The sequence below is a fragment of the Phoenix dactylifera genome, unplaced genomic scaffold (genome assembly GCF_009389715.1).
Source record: "Phoenix dactylifera cultivar Barhee BC4 unplaced genomic scaffold, palm_55x_up_171113_PBpolish2nd_filt_p 000204F, whole genome shotgun sequence".
In the NCBI taxonomy this organism is placed as follows: Eukaryota; Viridiplantae; Streptophyta; class Magnoliopsida; order Arecales; family Arecaceae; genus Phoenix; species Phoenix dactylifera.
Genome location: NW_024067722.1, coordinates 180370 through 194184, shown reverse-complemented (window position 1 = coordinate 194184; position 13815 = coordinate 180370). Strand labels below are relative to the sequence as shown.

Genomic DNA, 13815 nt, shown 5'->3' with positions numbered 1-13815 from the left:
TTTATATACCAACTTCTGTTTTATCTTTTAGTCATATGTGATGGATAAGTGAAAACTTTACAAACTAGTCCTCTGACAATGGATTGACCCTATTACAAATTCGCTTCAGAGATATCAGACAAGAAGCTTTAGAACTCAAATATATGAGCATAATTTAAACAAATCAGTAAAGCAAACAGAATTCCCGTAGCACACCAAGCTATGTTGCAATGTCGGTCAGGAGCATCAAGAGAACGGCGATGCCTCCAGAAGAACATGACCACAAGCTCCTTACCATGGGCTTTGATCATCTGAAATCTGAGGATCCCTGACAAAACCTTCCATCAATGGCCTTGCAGGTTGATTTCTTCCAAGAGGGAAGTTCCAGAATGAATCGGAGTTTTCATAAATTATATAAAACAGAACTGCTGAGGCCAAGAAAAGACCCAAAAGTAGCAAGTAAATCTGCCACTCTGCAACAAAAAAAAAAAAAAAAAAGATACCCCATGGTCAGTCAATTCCAATGGGCGGGTTACTAGCACGTGCAGGAAAACATATGCACCTTTCCAGTCAGAAGGTACACTGAGTTTCGTAGCTACAGCTCCCCATTGATTTGAAGTCGAAATCACAACTCTGCATTGTTTGTGGACAGAAATGTAAATAATATCACCCAACCAATTCGAAAGCGAAAACATAACTACGACGATGTGCCTAGAAAACATGCTGTATAGTATTGCTACGTTTCAAGTTATAACTGATGACCAACCTTTGTTTCAGATCAAAGAGACCAAATTCTCATTCAAAGTAAGTCAGTTTTAAGTCTAGATAATGGGCTGAGGAAGCTGAGGAGAAAGTGGAAAAAAATTGACACGAGGCTTTAATGAAACATGAGGACTCGTACCCTCAGAAACTCATGTCCACCACCCACCCTCAGCATCCTCTACATGCAGGCTTTCTCCAACCCCCTTCCAAATCACTAGATAGAAATAGCAGGGTAAGGTATCAATTTCCATGCTGTTCATGTTATTACTTCACAGTCTCACTCAAGCCACAAAATGCCATGTCTATATATATATATATATGCATATATAATGTGGCAACTACTTAGGAGCTCTGACCCTTCGTGCACTCCTAAATGGCTACCTATGATTATGCTGCATATTAGTATTGTTTCAAACAGGTTCTTTTGAGTTCAAAAAAATGGCTTGTACCCTGAAAACTATGTACTGTGAACTCCATGATAAAGGCTATGCCTATGATTTGGTACTACACAGCAAAGGGTGCCACACAAGGATTCAGACTGTGTTATTTTTCAATCAGGACAACTAAACAGAAAAGGGCAAGGTTATACCAAATAATCTAATTATACTGGGTGCCTTGCAATATCAGCTAAATATTAATTGGCTTTACAATATCAAAACCAAATATCCATGTCATATTTGAAGAAAAAAATAAACATGTGCTAATCATACATCACTCAGGTGATAGAAGCCTTGCAGTATTATCTATCTAGGGTACTTCCACTAATGCAAAGTTGCTGGTCATACTGAAAAATGAGCACAGTTTATTCTTCCTCTTGAACTTAAAAGAATAACTGACATCAATTTCAACTCCTGGTCCACAACCAAGTGGCTGTTCTCTATATATCTTATATCAAAAAAGTATGTCTTTGCTACTACTTATAACTGTTATTTCATGAATATCTGTACTTATATTTTTTTTCTTTAATTGTTTGTATGGTTCCAAAAACAATTGAAAACAGAAACCAGTGTTCAACAAGAGGGAAAAGAGCACATTCATATTCATGAAAGTTACCTTTCTGTAGGACAAAACTCAATTGAGGAAATGCACGTGCCCAGGTGAAGTTTTTTGCTCCAGTGACAAATCTCCATCTTTTTCACATCAACTACACAAATATCGCCATCATGGCTACCTCTGGATCAAGATAAGACATAGTTACTCATTTCAATAACACTTCTAATGACCTTGTCTAATACACCCAGAATGATGATAAAGGTCTATTAAATTTTCATGCCAAACAGCTTCCAGTACTAGAAAAATTAATACACTACAGCCAAAAATATCGTATACCGACATACATCAGAGAAACATTAAGAGAACTAATTTTGTAAGTTGGCTAGATAGATTGAGTTGGCATCACCGAGATGTGTTAAAAGAATTCTGTATGCTTATTTGATGGTCAGGCAAATAAAAATGATATAAAAATCCTACAATACGAGTACATGCAATATCTGGTTCATCATGGACCTAATCTGTTACTAGTTAGTACTGACAGAAATACAAATGATTATAACTTAAATGAAATGGAAAATGGGACAAATGAGGTTTTCAATGTGGCTAGAGGGCATTTAGCCACCGCAGCCTCTAAGATGTTAAATATCACCGTACAAACCACTTACCTAAACAAACAGAGCAATCTTGGAATAGAAACAAAAATTTCTCAAATTACGAGAAAATGTTAACTTGAGGCATACTTACAATATCTAAAAGAGCAATATGAACCTTATATGCCCCCTTCAACCAAGTGAAGAATCAAATGGAAGCAAGGACATGAGCTTTATGAACTACCTTCCAGTGGTGTTTATCATGTGCCACTAAGAAACGGAGAAATGCATGATGAAAAGAACCATTTAAGAATGGTATCCATTGGCAAAAACTAAAATCTGTAGCATAGCCTGTCTAAATTAAGTTGGTTGGCTGTCTATAAACACATTCTATTTTTTCCCTCAATGATATAAATGTCAAACCAGATTTAAGGAATATCTATTCTCAAACTTAGATATGTTATACTATTTCAAACATTATTTTATATTCAAGATTAATTTTTATTTTTTTGGGGGGGTGGGGATTTGTGGGGAAGGGAGGTGGATAAAATTCAGAGATGCTTCTAATGTGTTTCAGCTTGATGCACAGCTCTAAGACATAAAAATTTTATATACAAGAGAAACAAAACTTGAGACATTGTATGAATCAAATTATTGAGCACTAAGGAGGGTACTGCCGACATGAGCTACATGCCGTAAAGGACAGTTTGTCCACATGAAAATGTAGTTAAAAAAAGTTGGAAACGAAAAATCAAAGTAGCCCTAGGAGCTAGTCAATCAAGGATAAAACAATGGTTGGGATGAGGCATGCATGATGAAGATCTGAGGAGGATTTATGGATAGTCAAGAAAATTGAGAACCAAAGATAAACTAGATGGAAATGAAGAGACACTATTAGAAACCTTCGACATGATAGCCTGCAGATAATATCAGTATTATTGAGAAAAATTTCATGAAACCAGACAACTTGTTGGGGCAAAATCACTTTTGATATTTGTTAAGCAAGGTGAGTAGTTCACATAATCAATAAAAAAGATACATAGACCAGCATAAAAAAGGGATACATACACTGGCAAACACACAAAAAAGATGACAGAGCAATAATGTTATATACTTACAGCGCAAGGTACTTCCCATCCAAGCTAATTGAAAGTACAGAGGTAGGTTTTCTTAGTAGTCTTTTGTATCCAATTCTATTCCATGTGCTGATATCCCACACAGCAGTCACCACCTTACCACCTGTTTTGAAATTTAGGTACAATTAAGAGAAAAGTAATATGAATATTGTTTCTCGAGTTCATAACCAAGCTTACCTTTTTGAACAGTGCAAAATAGAAAAGGCTTTGTCCCATCCCTGGAAAATCGACAACATTCAATCTTCTCATCCTGCAAATGGAACATAGATATAATACAACATACAAAACCGCAATAGAATTGGCATTTCCCAAAACCCAGAAACCCATAATGCTAAATTTAAAATTAATAATAAAAAAAAGGCTATACCGAGGTACGAGTCAAAGAGACCAAAGGAACACCATCATTTATCTTCCACACTCTTGCAGAACCATCAATAGATGTTGACACTAAAAACTCTGAGTCTAAGCTGAAGAAGAAAGGCGAAAGGAAATTGCTGTGTAAGCATGAAAATCTTGGAGAAGAAATGCAAAATCATTTTTCATACATAACATTCTACAGGTCGTTAATTATGTATGGTATCTGTATCAAACTTGTGATTATCAGTATTCTATATGGTTGCAATAACATAGATGTACATGCTTGCACAATAGTTAAGAGATATTTACATTATCTCAAACTTATGAATTGTTAGGACTCCAAGCTTTCTATAGTTAAATTACTTCTGGGACCATAGTATTAAATTCAATTTATCAAGTTGCCATAAACTTACCAAATAATTTTCAGTTGTTATTTGAATATGATACCAGTTAGCAAAATTGACCGAAATGCATATCAATTTTCATAGCCTATGTGCCCTACATCATCTTGTAGGATAGAAATTAGACTCATAAGTCATAACAATTATAGCTTGGAAGCATTCTCACCAACACTGAGTGGCTTGAAAATGCTTTGCAGCCAGTCTACTCCAAAGTATGCCCCTCATCAAGACAAACTTTCTTGGAGTTAGACTCACAGATGTTCCTTTTAGTTTGATCCCCTAGCAATTTCTCTTTATGATGATGCTGAAAATCAAAAGGCTCCAACCAGTTTTGTAAAGTTCTAGACAAATTTTAACTAATTACAGATTTTAAGTGACTGTTCAACTATTGAGATGGTTGGACTCATGGACCAGAATGACAAATGTGCAAAGAAATTAAATAATTACTTATGCCTACATTGAAGTTCAAGATATGAACATTTATACATGTACTGCAGGATTTCCTCAACAAAGCTAAGTCTGCAAGCAGCAAGAAGAATATCGACCAACAATAGAAAATTAGAGAGAGAAAGGGCGGGAGGAGGGAGGAGAGAGGGTGGGGAGAGAGAGAAAGCACAGCATGCCATGCCTTACCTGATATCCATATCTCGGAATGATTTATGAGCTCTTGGTTCGTCCAAGAGAACTTGCAGGCTTGGCCACTGTAATATTCTGAGATGCCCATCCTATGAACAGCAACAAATCATGTCAGAGATCAGCAAGTTTGTAGCTGTTTATAACTGGGCAAAACTGTGCATGCATTATAGTTCTCTGTTACAAAAGATAAGAGGTAGACATTGGAGAGCGGAACATGAGAGATCGCAATGCTAATAATGATATATAGTTTGATATTCTCAAAATTAAAAAAGTAATCCTCAAAGGTTGTTACAATATGATCTTTGTGTTCTTGATACATAAAAAGGCATCATTTGCGATATTACCCCTATCACGAAAACCAGAAAGGCTATAACAAACAGGCAATGAAAATTTGATAATAGTTGTAAATTTAGTGAGCTGAGTACACATCTTTAATGCTCCAGCAATCCAGGTGTAAAATTTGGAGCAAAAGACAAACACATACCATCCCACCAGTAGCAAATTTTGAACCATCTGTGCTAAAAGCCAGACATTTCTGAGGACCAACAGACTGAAGAGGCGGAAGATCTTTCGCCAGAAGCTTTATGTCTATATCTTGACTATTCAACTCAAACAATCTGTATACCAAAATATGGTCCATCTTGATAAGGTCCTTTAACAGTTCGCTAAAAGCTAAATCATATCTAAAGAATCAATAATGAGATATAAAATTTCACAACAAAATATAAAAACCCACTGTGGAATCAATTTGGGGTCTTCACCGATTAGTCAGTTGAAAGCGCAAAGGAGATCATAACAAAAGTATCGAAATTATTTTAGATTTAAACTCTTTGAGATCAAGGTGACAAAAAAATAGAAAAACTATAATGAGAAATATGATGGGTAGAATAAAAATTTGAACAAAATATTAAGGGTTTCTTGTCCAGATGTAAACTGGTGGCATGCATGCCAACTAACACATAGTTGCTAAAGTTCAGAATTTGAAACATCTAATGTTATATTTAAATCGCTTCTCCTCAACACCTTTGCCCACCCCTATCCCTCATGCAAAGCGAATATACCATATGATCAGGACTTGTAAAAGAAAATGAGCATGGTTTAGTCAAATCTTCAACTAATGATTCATAGCAGATGCAAGTATGCAACAACCAGACAATAAGAAACCCATAATTTGTTGAACAATGTACACATGTCTAGCATCCAACAAGTGTGAGAATGTCTGAATTCCGATGCAGTGAGAAATCTCCAAAAATTGAAGAAAAAAGGGTAAGTACGAAACTTACTCCAGATGCAGTTGTAGTGATATTGATGGAATTGGACAGCAGATAGCAAAACTAAAATGCATGCAGAAAAATCATCTGATTCACCATAGACTGGTGCTATATTTATGAACAGAGCAATCTAACAAAAGGAATTACAAATGGTAGGATGAAAATGGGGTTTGGGCTGAATAACTTGTTCTTGCTTACATAAAAAATGTCAGAAAGACTGGGTAGGTAACCAAGCAAATCATGATTCTGGAATAGGCCAAACCAGAGGTTCAGCTTACCTGGACAGGGTCGATGGGTGATCAAGAAGGACCATGGCCTGAGTCAAGGGCTCACATTGCACTTGCTGGGAGCCCTGGCTTGCCATCTCCTCAAGCTAGAGAGGGGACGTCATAATTTGTGGTAGAGGGGGCATGCGTTCGCGCAGCCCCTGCTTTTCAAAAAAAAAAAGAAAGAAAACAGAGAAGTTTTAATGCATGATTGAGAATTTGCCCATAGGCATCTACAAATGCCCCACAGTTATAAAAATAAAGAACTTTTGAACATTGTAGGCTTCATGTTGTTTCTTATTCATCATTTTATCTTCCTTCAATGCAAGCTTTAGGATATACATCTCCTCATCTTTTTACGGTCCCTTCCATCTTGTTGCCTTCTACCCCATGATTTGGCAGCACATATGATAATACAAACAGCAACCTCCCAAACACGGACATATAGTTCATGAGTGTGAGCAAGTATAAAAATCCATTTAGTTACTTTTTTGGCACACTTTAACGGAGATAGAGAATGCAGCCTTCTAGATGGTTTAATACATAGCATCATTCTAATTAATGCTCTCAAATGCAACCTTCGAGCTCTCTTCTTTCCTACCCATGTCCTCTATCATAATTTTAAGTAGCATCTGATTGATCATAAAATTAAGACATCTGCCTTCAATTCTCCTGTTGACACGTAAAATACTGATGAATCCTAGACTTCCGGTGGAACATTTGCACAAGTTGCTTAGTTATATCCTTTTTGCTTTATTGGGTTGGCGAATCATTTATTTAGCTCTTGATACACCTATATCTCATATGCATCCCATGTTCAATTTAATTCAATTTCAACATCTACATCACGACCATCTCCGTTTCTTAAAATGGCTAGGACTAAATTGATACCAAGAAAACTTGCATATGTGCCCCTCGGTATGAGATTGTCTCAATGTTTTTAATAATACTTTCCTCCATTTTAAAAAAAATCTTGACAGTGCATATTAAGGTTTCAAAATAAATGGCTTAAGATTGATTTGACTATGTTAGAACCTATTAGCAAGTTACCCATCCCATGCTAAAGCCACTAAGGTTTCAATATCTTCATCACAGCAACCTCCATGTCTTAAGATTGCTTTGGCTGAGTCCCAATTAAAGCTGCACCCAAGCCCCAAAAGTCCATCATGTGCCTTATTAAAGATTGTCCCTCATAGCGCTTCTAGCTTAGCTTTTGACTTTCCTCTTCATGTGAATCTCAGTAGCGTACTAATTGAAAATGCTTAGTTATGAGACTCAGGAAGCAACATGAGCTCAGCATGAATCCACTACAAGCGTTGGCTCTAAGGTCCCCAAAAAGAGTACTCAAGTAACTAAGTCCCATATGGATAAGCATTATTGCCATTTGATCTTTACAAATGAAACAAGTCCTTGAAATCTTATCAATAATCTCCCACAGTTTCCATTACATCCTGTTTTCTATTCTCTGTAATATGCTAAATACCATGAATCATCACCCCATGACTTCATATGTTTCTAATCTTAATAAATGCTCCCTTGTTGTCCCCTCCCTTTGAAATCCATCATATAACTGGGTCTTGTTTGCTTTTCTCTATCAGTGAACCATATCAAAATTCTACAATCAAGTCAGAATTCTGTATGTCGATGGGATCTTTCCATCAGTTGCTTTAAAACAAAATAAGAAAAGAAAAGAAAAATGATAGAATGGCTAACAGCATCCTCAATCCCATCTAATTACTTCCATCCAAGTGCTCTTTGATTCCCCTTCAAAAGGGATAATTTTGTGACTTTCATTAGCTTGATATCAACATAGAATTAAATAAAAGTGCAAATCCCACTGAATCTTACAACAGCAACAAAACCAGAAATAGAGTGCTCGGACTCTTCAGAATGCATTATCCATCTTTTTAAGCATATCAATAAATGGAAACTCCATAAAGCATGATATAAAAATTGACTTATGAAAGACAATATAACACTTCCATCCAACATGAATAATGCTATAAAAAAAGGTATCCATAATATTCACAAAATGCATGGAATTATTAACGAGTTGTTATATTTTTCTTAGTAAAACATAAAGTAAACTCACTTGCATCCGTTGGCAGTAGAGCAGACGATTTCATCTCCACTAGGGTGCACCGCGAAGCCCAGGGGATCCGCGCCCTCTTCCCTGATCAAAAACTTAGCCTATAAATCAAAGCAAGAAGTCAATACCAAAGGAGGGAGAGAGAGAGAGTCCAAAAAGAGAAGAATAGAGAGTGAAGAAAGATAGAATTAACCAAAGAAGAAGGGGAGAGGGAAGAAATCTTGGCATCAAAGGAGAAAATCTCAAGCAAGGGAGGGGCGGAGCCGCTCCTCGCCCTCCCCATGATCACCAGGAGCCGGTTCTCCGGCCGCCGGATCCACGCCGCGCACGTCACCGGCCCTTCTAGCCCCGCCGCGAGCTCCTCCCCCTCCATCGCTCTCCGTCGCCCGATCACTCCGCCTTCTTCTCTCCTCCCCGATCGGTCTCTTTCTGTTCCTTCCCACCTCCCTCGCGCGCTTGATTTGATCGTAGACGCGGAAGAGAATTTTAAACTGGGGGGAAGAGGAAATCGAAGAGGCGGAAAGGAGGCGACACTGCTAAGGTCGAAACCCAAGGCCGTGAGCCAAGAGAGAGCGAGGCGGATGAGGGATATTTGGGAACGCGATGCCGCCTAATAGCTTGGTGAGCGAGGCTGTACGGTTTTTGACTTCCGGCGTGTCGACCTCCGCGCCGTGTGGGTACGTTTGGAACTTTGGATGGATTATTTGAGAATTTAATGATTTCATATTTTACGTAAAAAAAGTATTCTTGGATAGCTCCGATTCGTGACTCTTTCATATATTATATCATATATATAAACGCACACTTTGGCGCATTAAAATACTATTTTATTGTAATATCAATATATGGTATAATATAAGTTTTTCCGTATCATATATTGGTATGGTATATCGGTATAATAATGTAGTATCATTATCGATTTGATATCGATATGATACATTTTATCTAATACTGGTTGATATGGAAAATTTTACTAAAAAAAATAATATGCATTGTCCAATAATGAACAAAGTTTCAGGAGCCAAATTAGATGCTGGCATTACTGGTAATTATAATATGGACAAATTTTTCCTACCTAACAATAGATCAACAAGATGATTAGCTATTATCAAGGATGTAGTTCTTTTTCAATAGGAAGGAGGGAGACGCGCCCATTTTTTTTATCAGGCACGGATGCTTGGAAATACCCAAAGGACAAGCCTCGGTTCGCCATAATGTATGCAGTCCTATTCGAAGGTATATGAGAACTAGAAATGTTCAGACGAGGAGGATATTGATCTAATTTAACAATTTCCGGTGAACCATGTCAAATCAAGAGCCCCAGGTGATTGCTATTCATAAAAGCTATTCAGCATCTGATATGGACAAGCCTCGAAGACTAGGATTTACAAGAATGAGAGAGGCGAAAGATGTTGCATTCGATGGGAATGGATGCAGAAATTCGTTAGTTACAATTAAATCATTTTATCCTTAAGGCAAGAACCTCAACATACAGCTAACAAGGCGGCATAAGGGAATGAAATGATACTCAGACGTTATAACAAATACAATGTTTTATCTCACAAGAGAAATGAGATCATCAAACTCTCGACCAACTTATCTGCAGCAAGAGACATCACCGCAACGGGAACAAATGACAGAGCACGCCAAATAGCTCAGTAGTATCGTCAGACAGGTCGGCATTTTTCAACCATTTCGGAACACAGAGAGGAGAAGTTCTCGCAACAAATGCAGCGATACAATCCCAAACCGAACCATCTCAAGTCCGTAGTACTCGGAACTTCGATTCTTGCTCGGGAGTTCTCCAACGGGGAAGCTCGAATGATTTTTGCAATCCCGCTAGCTGACACATGGCGGCAAGCAAGAAGCCGAGTTCGATAATAAGAAGGCAGGAACCATCCTGCATCATGTAAGCCGCTTCACAAGCCATCACATCAGAATCCAGGAGTTCCTCCGCATCACCAGGTCGTAGCAGCTTGCAGAGACAAACCAGCTCCGGCCATAAAATCGATCATATGTTGCAGCACCAATTAACCGAATTGCAATGTCCAAGTCGGGCATTCTCGAGTGAATTCAGTTTCCCAGCAACAATATCAGGTGGCTCCACTCTCAATCACAACTAGATTCCTCGCAAACTTGAATCAGAACCATGAGAGCAGGAATGCTGCACTTATTTTGCAGAAACCGGAAAAGAGAAATTTGTCAAATGAACAAAAATAAGAAAGTTCAAGCGATGAACTGATGATATTCACGGGTTCAAGAAAACAGGAGGGAGGAGAAGTTCAAAAAAGAAAAGAAAAGGAAAAAAAGAAAAACCGGTATTTGGTTTCAGAAAAGGGAGCCATCGTTAGCAGCACATCAGAATGCGATCCTCGTCCATGGCTTAGCTTGCGGTTCTCAAACGGGAATCCTGCCGGCACAAGCATCCGTGTAAGTTTGATGGAGATTGGGCACTTGTTCCTTGTGCCTGAGAATAAACTTGTCCACAAAGCGCTTCTCGGAGAGTGCGACGACCGCGTTGAAATCGAGATCCTTTTTGATGAGCTTCTCGGACTTGAGGGTCTGGAGAAGAGCGTGTCGCGGCTGCAAGCGCTTCTCCAAGCTGTAGGCCAGCAGCGAGGGGCGGAGCTTGATGTAGGACTGGAGGCAGCCCACCTGCCCCTCCAGAAACTTCATCTTGAGCCGCACGTTCTGCCCCGAGAGCGTGAGGATGTTGGGGTTCTTCTTGACCGCGGCGAGCACATCCGCCTCCGACCACCCGAAACTCCTGAAGAGCTCCATCTTCTCCTCCAGGGTCTCTCTTTTAAGCATGGCCACCACCGAGAGGCCCTGCACGAACATGCCCGAGCCGCGGGGGAACCCCAATTCCTCCGTCTGCTCGATGAGCGCCTTCATCGAATCGGGGTTCCGGAGGATGAAGCCGTTGACCCGCATGATCACGGTGGCGATGTCCTCGTTGGACAAGCCGTAGCTTCGGAGAAGGGTGATGTTCGGGGTGATCTTCCTGTCGATGTCGTAGTTGATGAGGGTGCGGTTGCGCTTCAAGGCGCGGAGGAGGTTGCGCTCGTCGCCGCCGAGGAAGGCGCGCCAGAAGCGGAGGCGGGGGAGGACGCCGTTGAGGGAGAGGGCGTAGGGGTTGGAGCGGAGCAGCTGGACGAGCATCTGGCCGGCGAAGCCGTCGGACTCGAGCTCGCTGGCGCGGGGGGCGAGGGTCTTCCGGACGCTGGCGCACAGGAGGCGCGGGTGCCACGAGATGAGGGTCTTGATGTGGGCGGGGGTGAGGCCGGCCTCCTTGAGGAAGCGGAGGACGGAGTCCGGGTTCTTGGGGGACTGGAGGCTGGCGGGGAGGGTGCCGGAGGCCTTGAGGGCTTCCTCGGGGGAGAGGCCGATGGAGGAGATGAGGTATCGGACCATGAAATGGGCGGTCTCCGGGGGAGGAACGGCGTGGGATGATGAGGTTGTCGACAAGTGGAGCGAGTGGGCGAGAATGGGTTTGAGTTTTCTAAGCAGCAGCAGCAGCGGCGGCGGCAGTGCCATGGTGTTTTCTTACAAGGGAATGATGTTGGCCTGGTGGTGTTCGAGAGAGAGGGACAGGGAAGGGCCTACCTCGTGGATGGATGGATGGATGGGCATGCTTGTGTGGATGATCGTCTGGTACGCCAAGCACCAAACCGGTAGCAAGGGAAGAAGCAGGACGGCCGCCGGGGACTCTCCACCGTATTTTTCCCTTACAAGTTACAAGCGAAGTAGGGTTTTTGCTGAAACCCCCTAATAAGACGAGGAGTTGGAAAGACGGAACTGACCCCCGGCGTCTGATTATGTTTGAGTCGTAGAGTATTAACGACAATGTTTATAATTTCAAGATAATAAATGTTTTTATAAAAAGTAAGTATCAACATACTATTTTGGATGGGAGTCCTTGGTGAATCTATCATTGAACTTCTAAAAATATCACTAAGTATAAGCCCGATAACATACTTTAAATATTGCTCTTTTTCTATTTTTTTATTAAAAATTAATATTTGATATAGATCCATATTACCATTGTAGAGAACTATTAACTACATCATTTGTAAAGGGATTGCCGCCGAGGTAATTCAACTTTAAACATTCCCCTTTTTTTCATTCTTTTTTCTTTCATAATTTCTAATCACATTCATTATTGAATCTTCAAAATTAAATAGTGCTCTTATAGAATTTTTTCAACTCTTTTTTTTTCAGTTTAAATGAACAACTTATGGATGATGAACATTAAGACCGGTAAAAGTTCATTTGCTAAAAAAAATAATATTTTTTTAATAAAAAAATAATATTTTTTTATAAAAAAATATATGTTGGTATTTACAAGATAAAATAACCATCAGCATCTAAAATAAGTTCTCGTCACGAGCCATGAAGGACGTTGGGCTATGTTCCTGTCAACCAGTTCATATGACTCATAATTATCACATAATAGAAATTATTATGTATTTTGCTTATTGCCATCATTTTCTCATAAATTATAATAAGAATCCTTATAATGTTATAATTAAATAATTAATATGATAAAAATGATAGTTGCATTATTAATGCCAGAAAACTATTAGTTAGTACAATAACATTATAAAATTTATTTCTAAGAGTTGCTTTCGGTTACTACAAATCTTATAATTGAAATTGCATCCAATTTTATTTCCAAAAGTACTACTTACAAGATTTAGACTTTTTTTTATTATTTTTTGCAGTTAAGTGCATCCTGCAATTAAAAGTGCAGGCATCCAAAGCATCCAAACATTATTTATTTATTTTTTTTCAGATTGTAGCATTTGTATTTGCAAACTGCCCAATTGTAGGCAAATAACCGATCCTTACAAAAATCTAATGTTTCAACTATTCTCCTAATTAGGTATGAAATAATCAACCTGTCATGGTCAGGATGTAGACTAACGTCTCTAGCTAGCAACCGAATTTACCAGGTGATTGTCTTGCACTTTGCTTGTGACTTAGGGCTCTCATGATCCTGACTTCATGCCATGTGTCGTAATATGCAATAGCCATCGGCCAACTCGTGAGATTAAAGCTGATCCACGCCCCTGAGAGGCTTTTGAGTACGCGCGACTATCAAGTTATAAGTTGGCCCAAGTACAGCGCACCATCGCCCAACGAGATCGAACAGGGGCAGGACGCAGCGACCATCTTCCATCGTCAAAACAGAGAGAACACGTGTCCTCCATCAAGCCATCTAAGAGGACAGCTGTCCCGCATCCAACAAGCCACGGACCATTCGGACCGGCTCCCTCCCATTGGCTCATCGCTTCTCCGAAATCCGAATGCAGAGAGAAGACTTCCAATCCTC

The 13815-nt window shown here is 39.6% G+C and overlaps 2 protein-coding genes and 1 non-coding gene across 5 annotated transcripts; 1 reads left to right on the top strand and 2 right to left on the bottom strand.

Moving 5' to 3' along the window:
- LOC103712026 (SEC12-like protein 1) lies at positions 1-9104 on the bottom strand. Of its 3 annotated transcripts, none has more exons than XM_008798396.4 (10): positions 8674-9104; positions 8484-8581; positions 5339-5471; positions 4852-4943; positions 3828-3927; positions 3638-3710; positions 3443-3563; positions 1795-1914; positions 542-612; positions 1-452 (listed from the first exon to the last, which is right to left on the bottom strand). In XM_008798396.4, the coding sequence occupies exons 1-10, from the start codon at positions 8851-8853 to the stop codon at positions 271-273; spliced, it is 1170 nt and encodes a 389-aa protein (XP_008796618.2). In that variant the 5' UTR covers positions 8854-9104; the 3' UTR covers positions 1-270. The 3 variants fall into 3 exon arrangements, with proteins under 3 accessions (XP_008796618.2, XP_008796620.2, XP_017699519.2); XM_008798398.3 differs by adding an exon at positions 6404-6555 and having other exon boundaries at positions 8484-8811; XM_017844030.3 differs by adding an exon at positions 6404-6552 and having other exon boundaries at positions 8484-8811.
- LOC113463044 lies at positions 6396-6556 on the top strand. Its single transcript, XR_003386625.2, has one exon. It is a non-coding gene; the product is annotated as a U1 spliceosomal RNA (small nuclear RNA).
- Positions 9105-9912: 808 nt separating the features above from the next.
- On the bottom strand, positions 9913-12241 carry LOC103712027. The gene has a single exon (XM_008798399.4). The coding sequence runs from the start codon at positions 12015-12017 to the stop codon at positions 10878-10880; it is 1140 nt and encodes a 379-aa protein (XP_008796621.2). The 5' UTR covers positions 12018-12241; the 3' UTR covers positions 9913-10877.
- Between the last annotated feature and the right edge of the window lie 1574 nt (positions 12242-13815).

What these genes read in the sequence shown, in the direction of transcription:
- LOC103712026 (XM_008798396.4), bottom strand. Translation starts at nt 8,853, where the DNA reads ATGGAGGGGGAGGAGCTCGCGGCGGGGCTAGAAGGGCCGGTGACGTGC. An exon ending in AATTTGCTACTGGTGGGATG is followed by an intron (nt 4,944 to 5,338) that starts GTATGTGTTTGT and finishes TGCTGTTCATAG; the next exon opens with GATGGGCATCTCAGAATATT. An exon ending in TGTACCTTCTGACTGGAAAG is followed by an intron (nt 453 to 541) that starts GTGCATATGTTT and finishes TTTTTGTTGCAG; the next exon opens with AGTGGCAGATTTACTTGCTA.
- LOC103712027 (XM_008798399.4), bottom strand. Translation starts at nt 12,017, where the DNA reads ATGGCACTGCCGCCGCCGCTGCTGCTGCTGCTTAGAAAACTCAAACCC.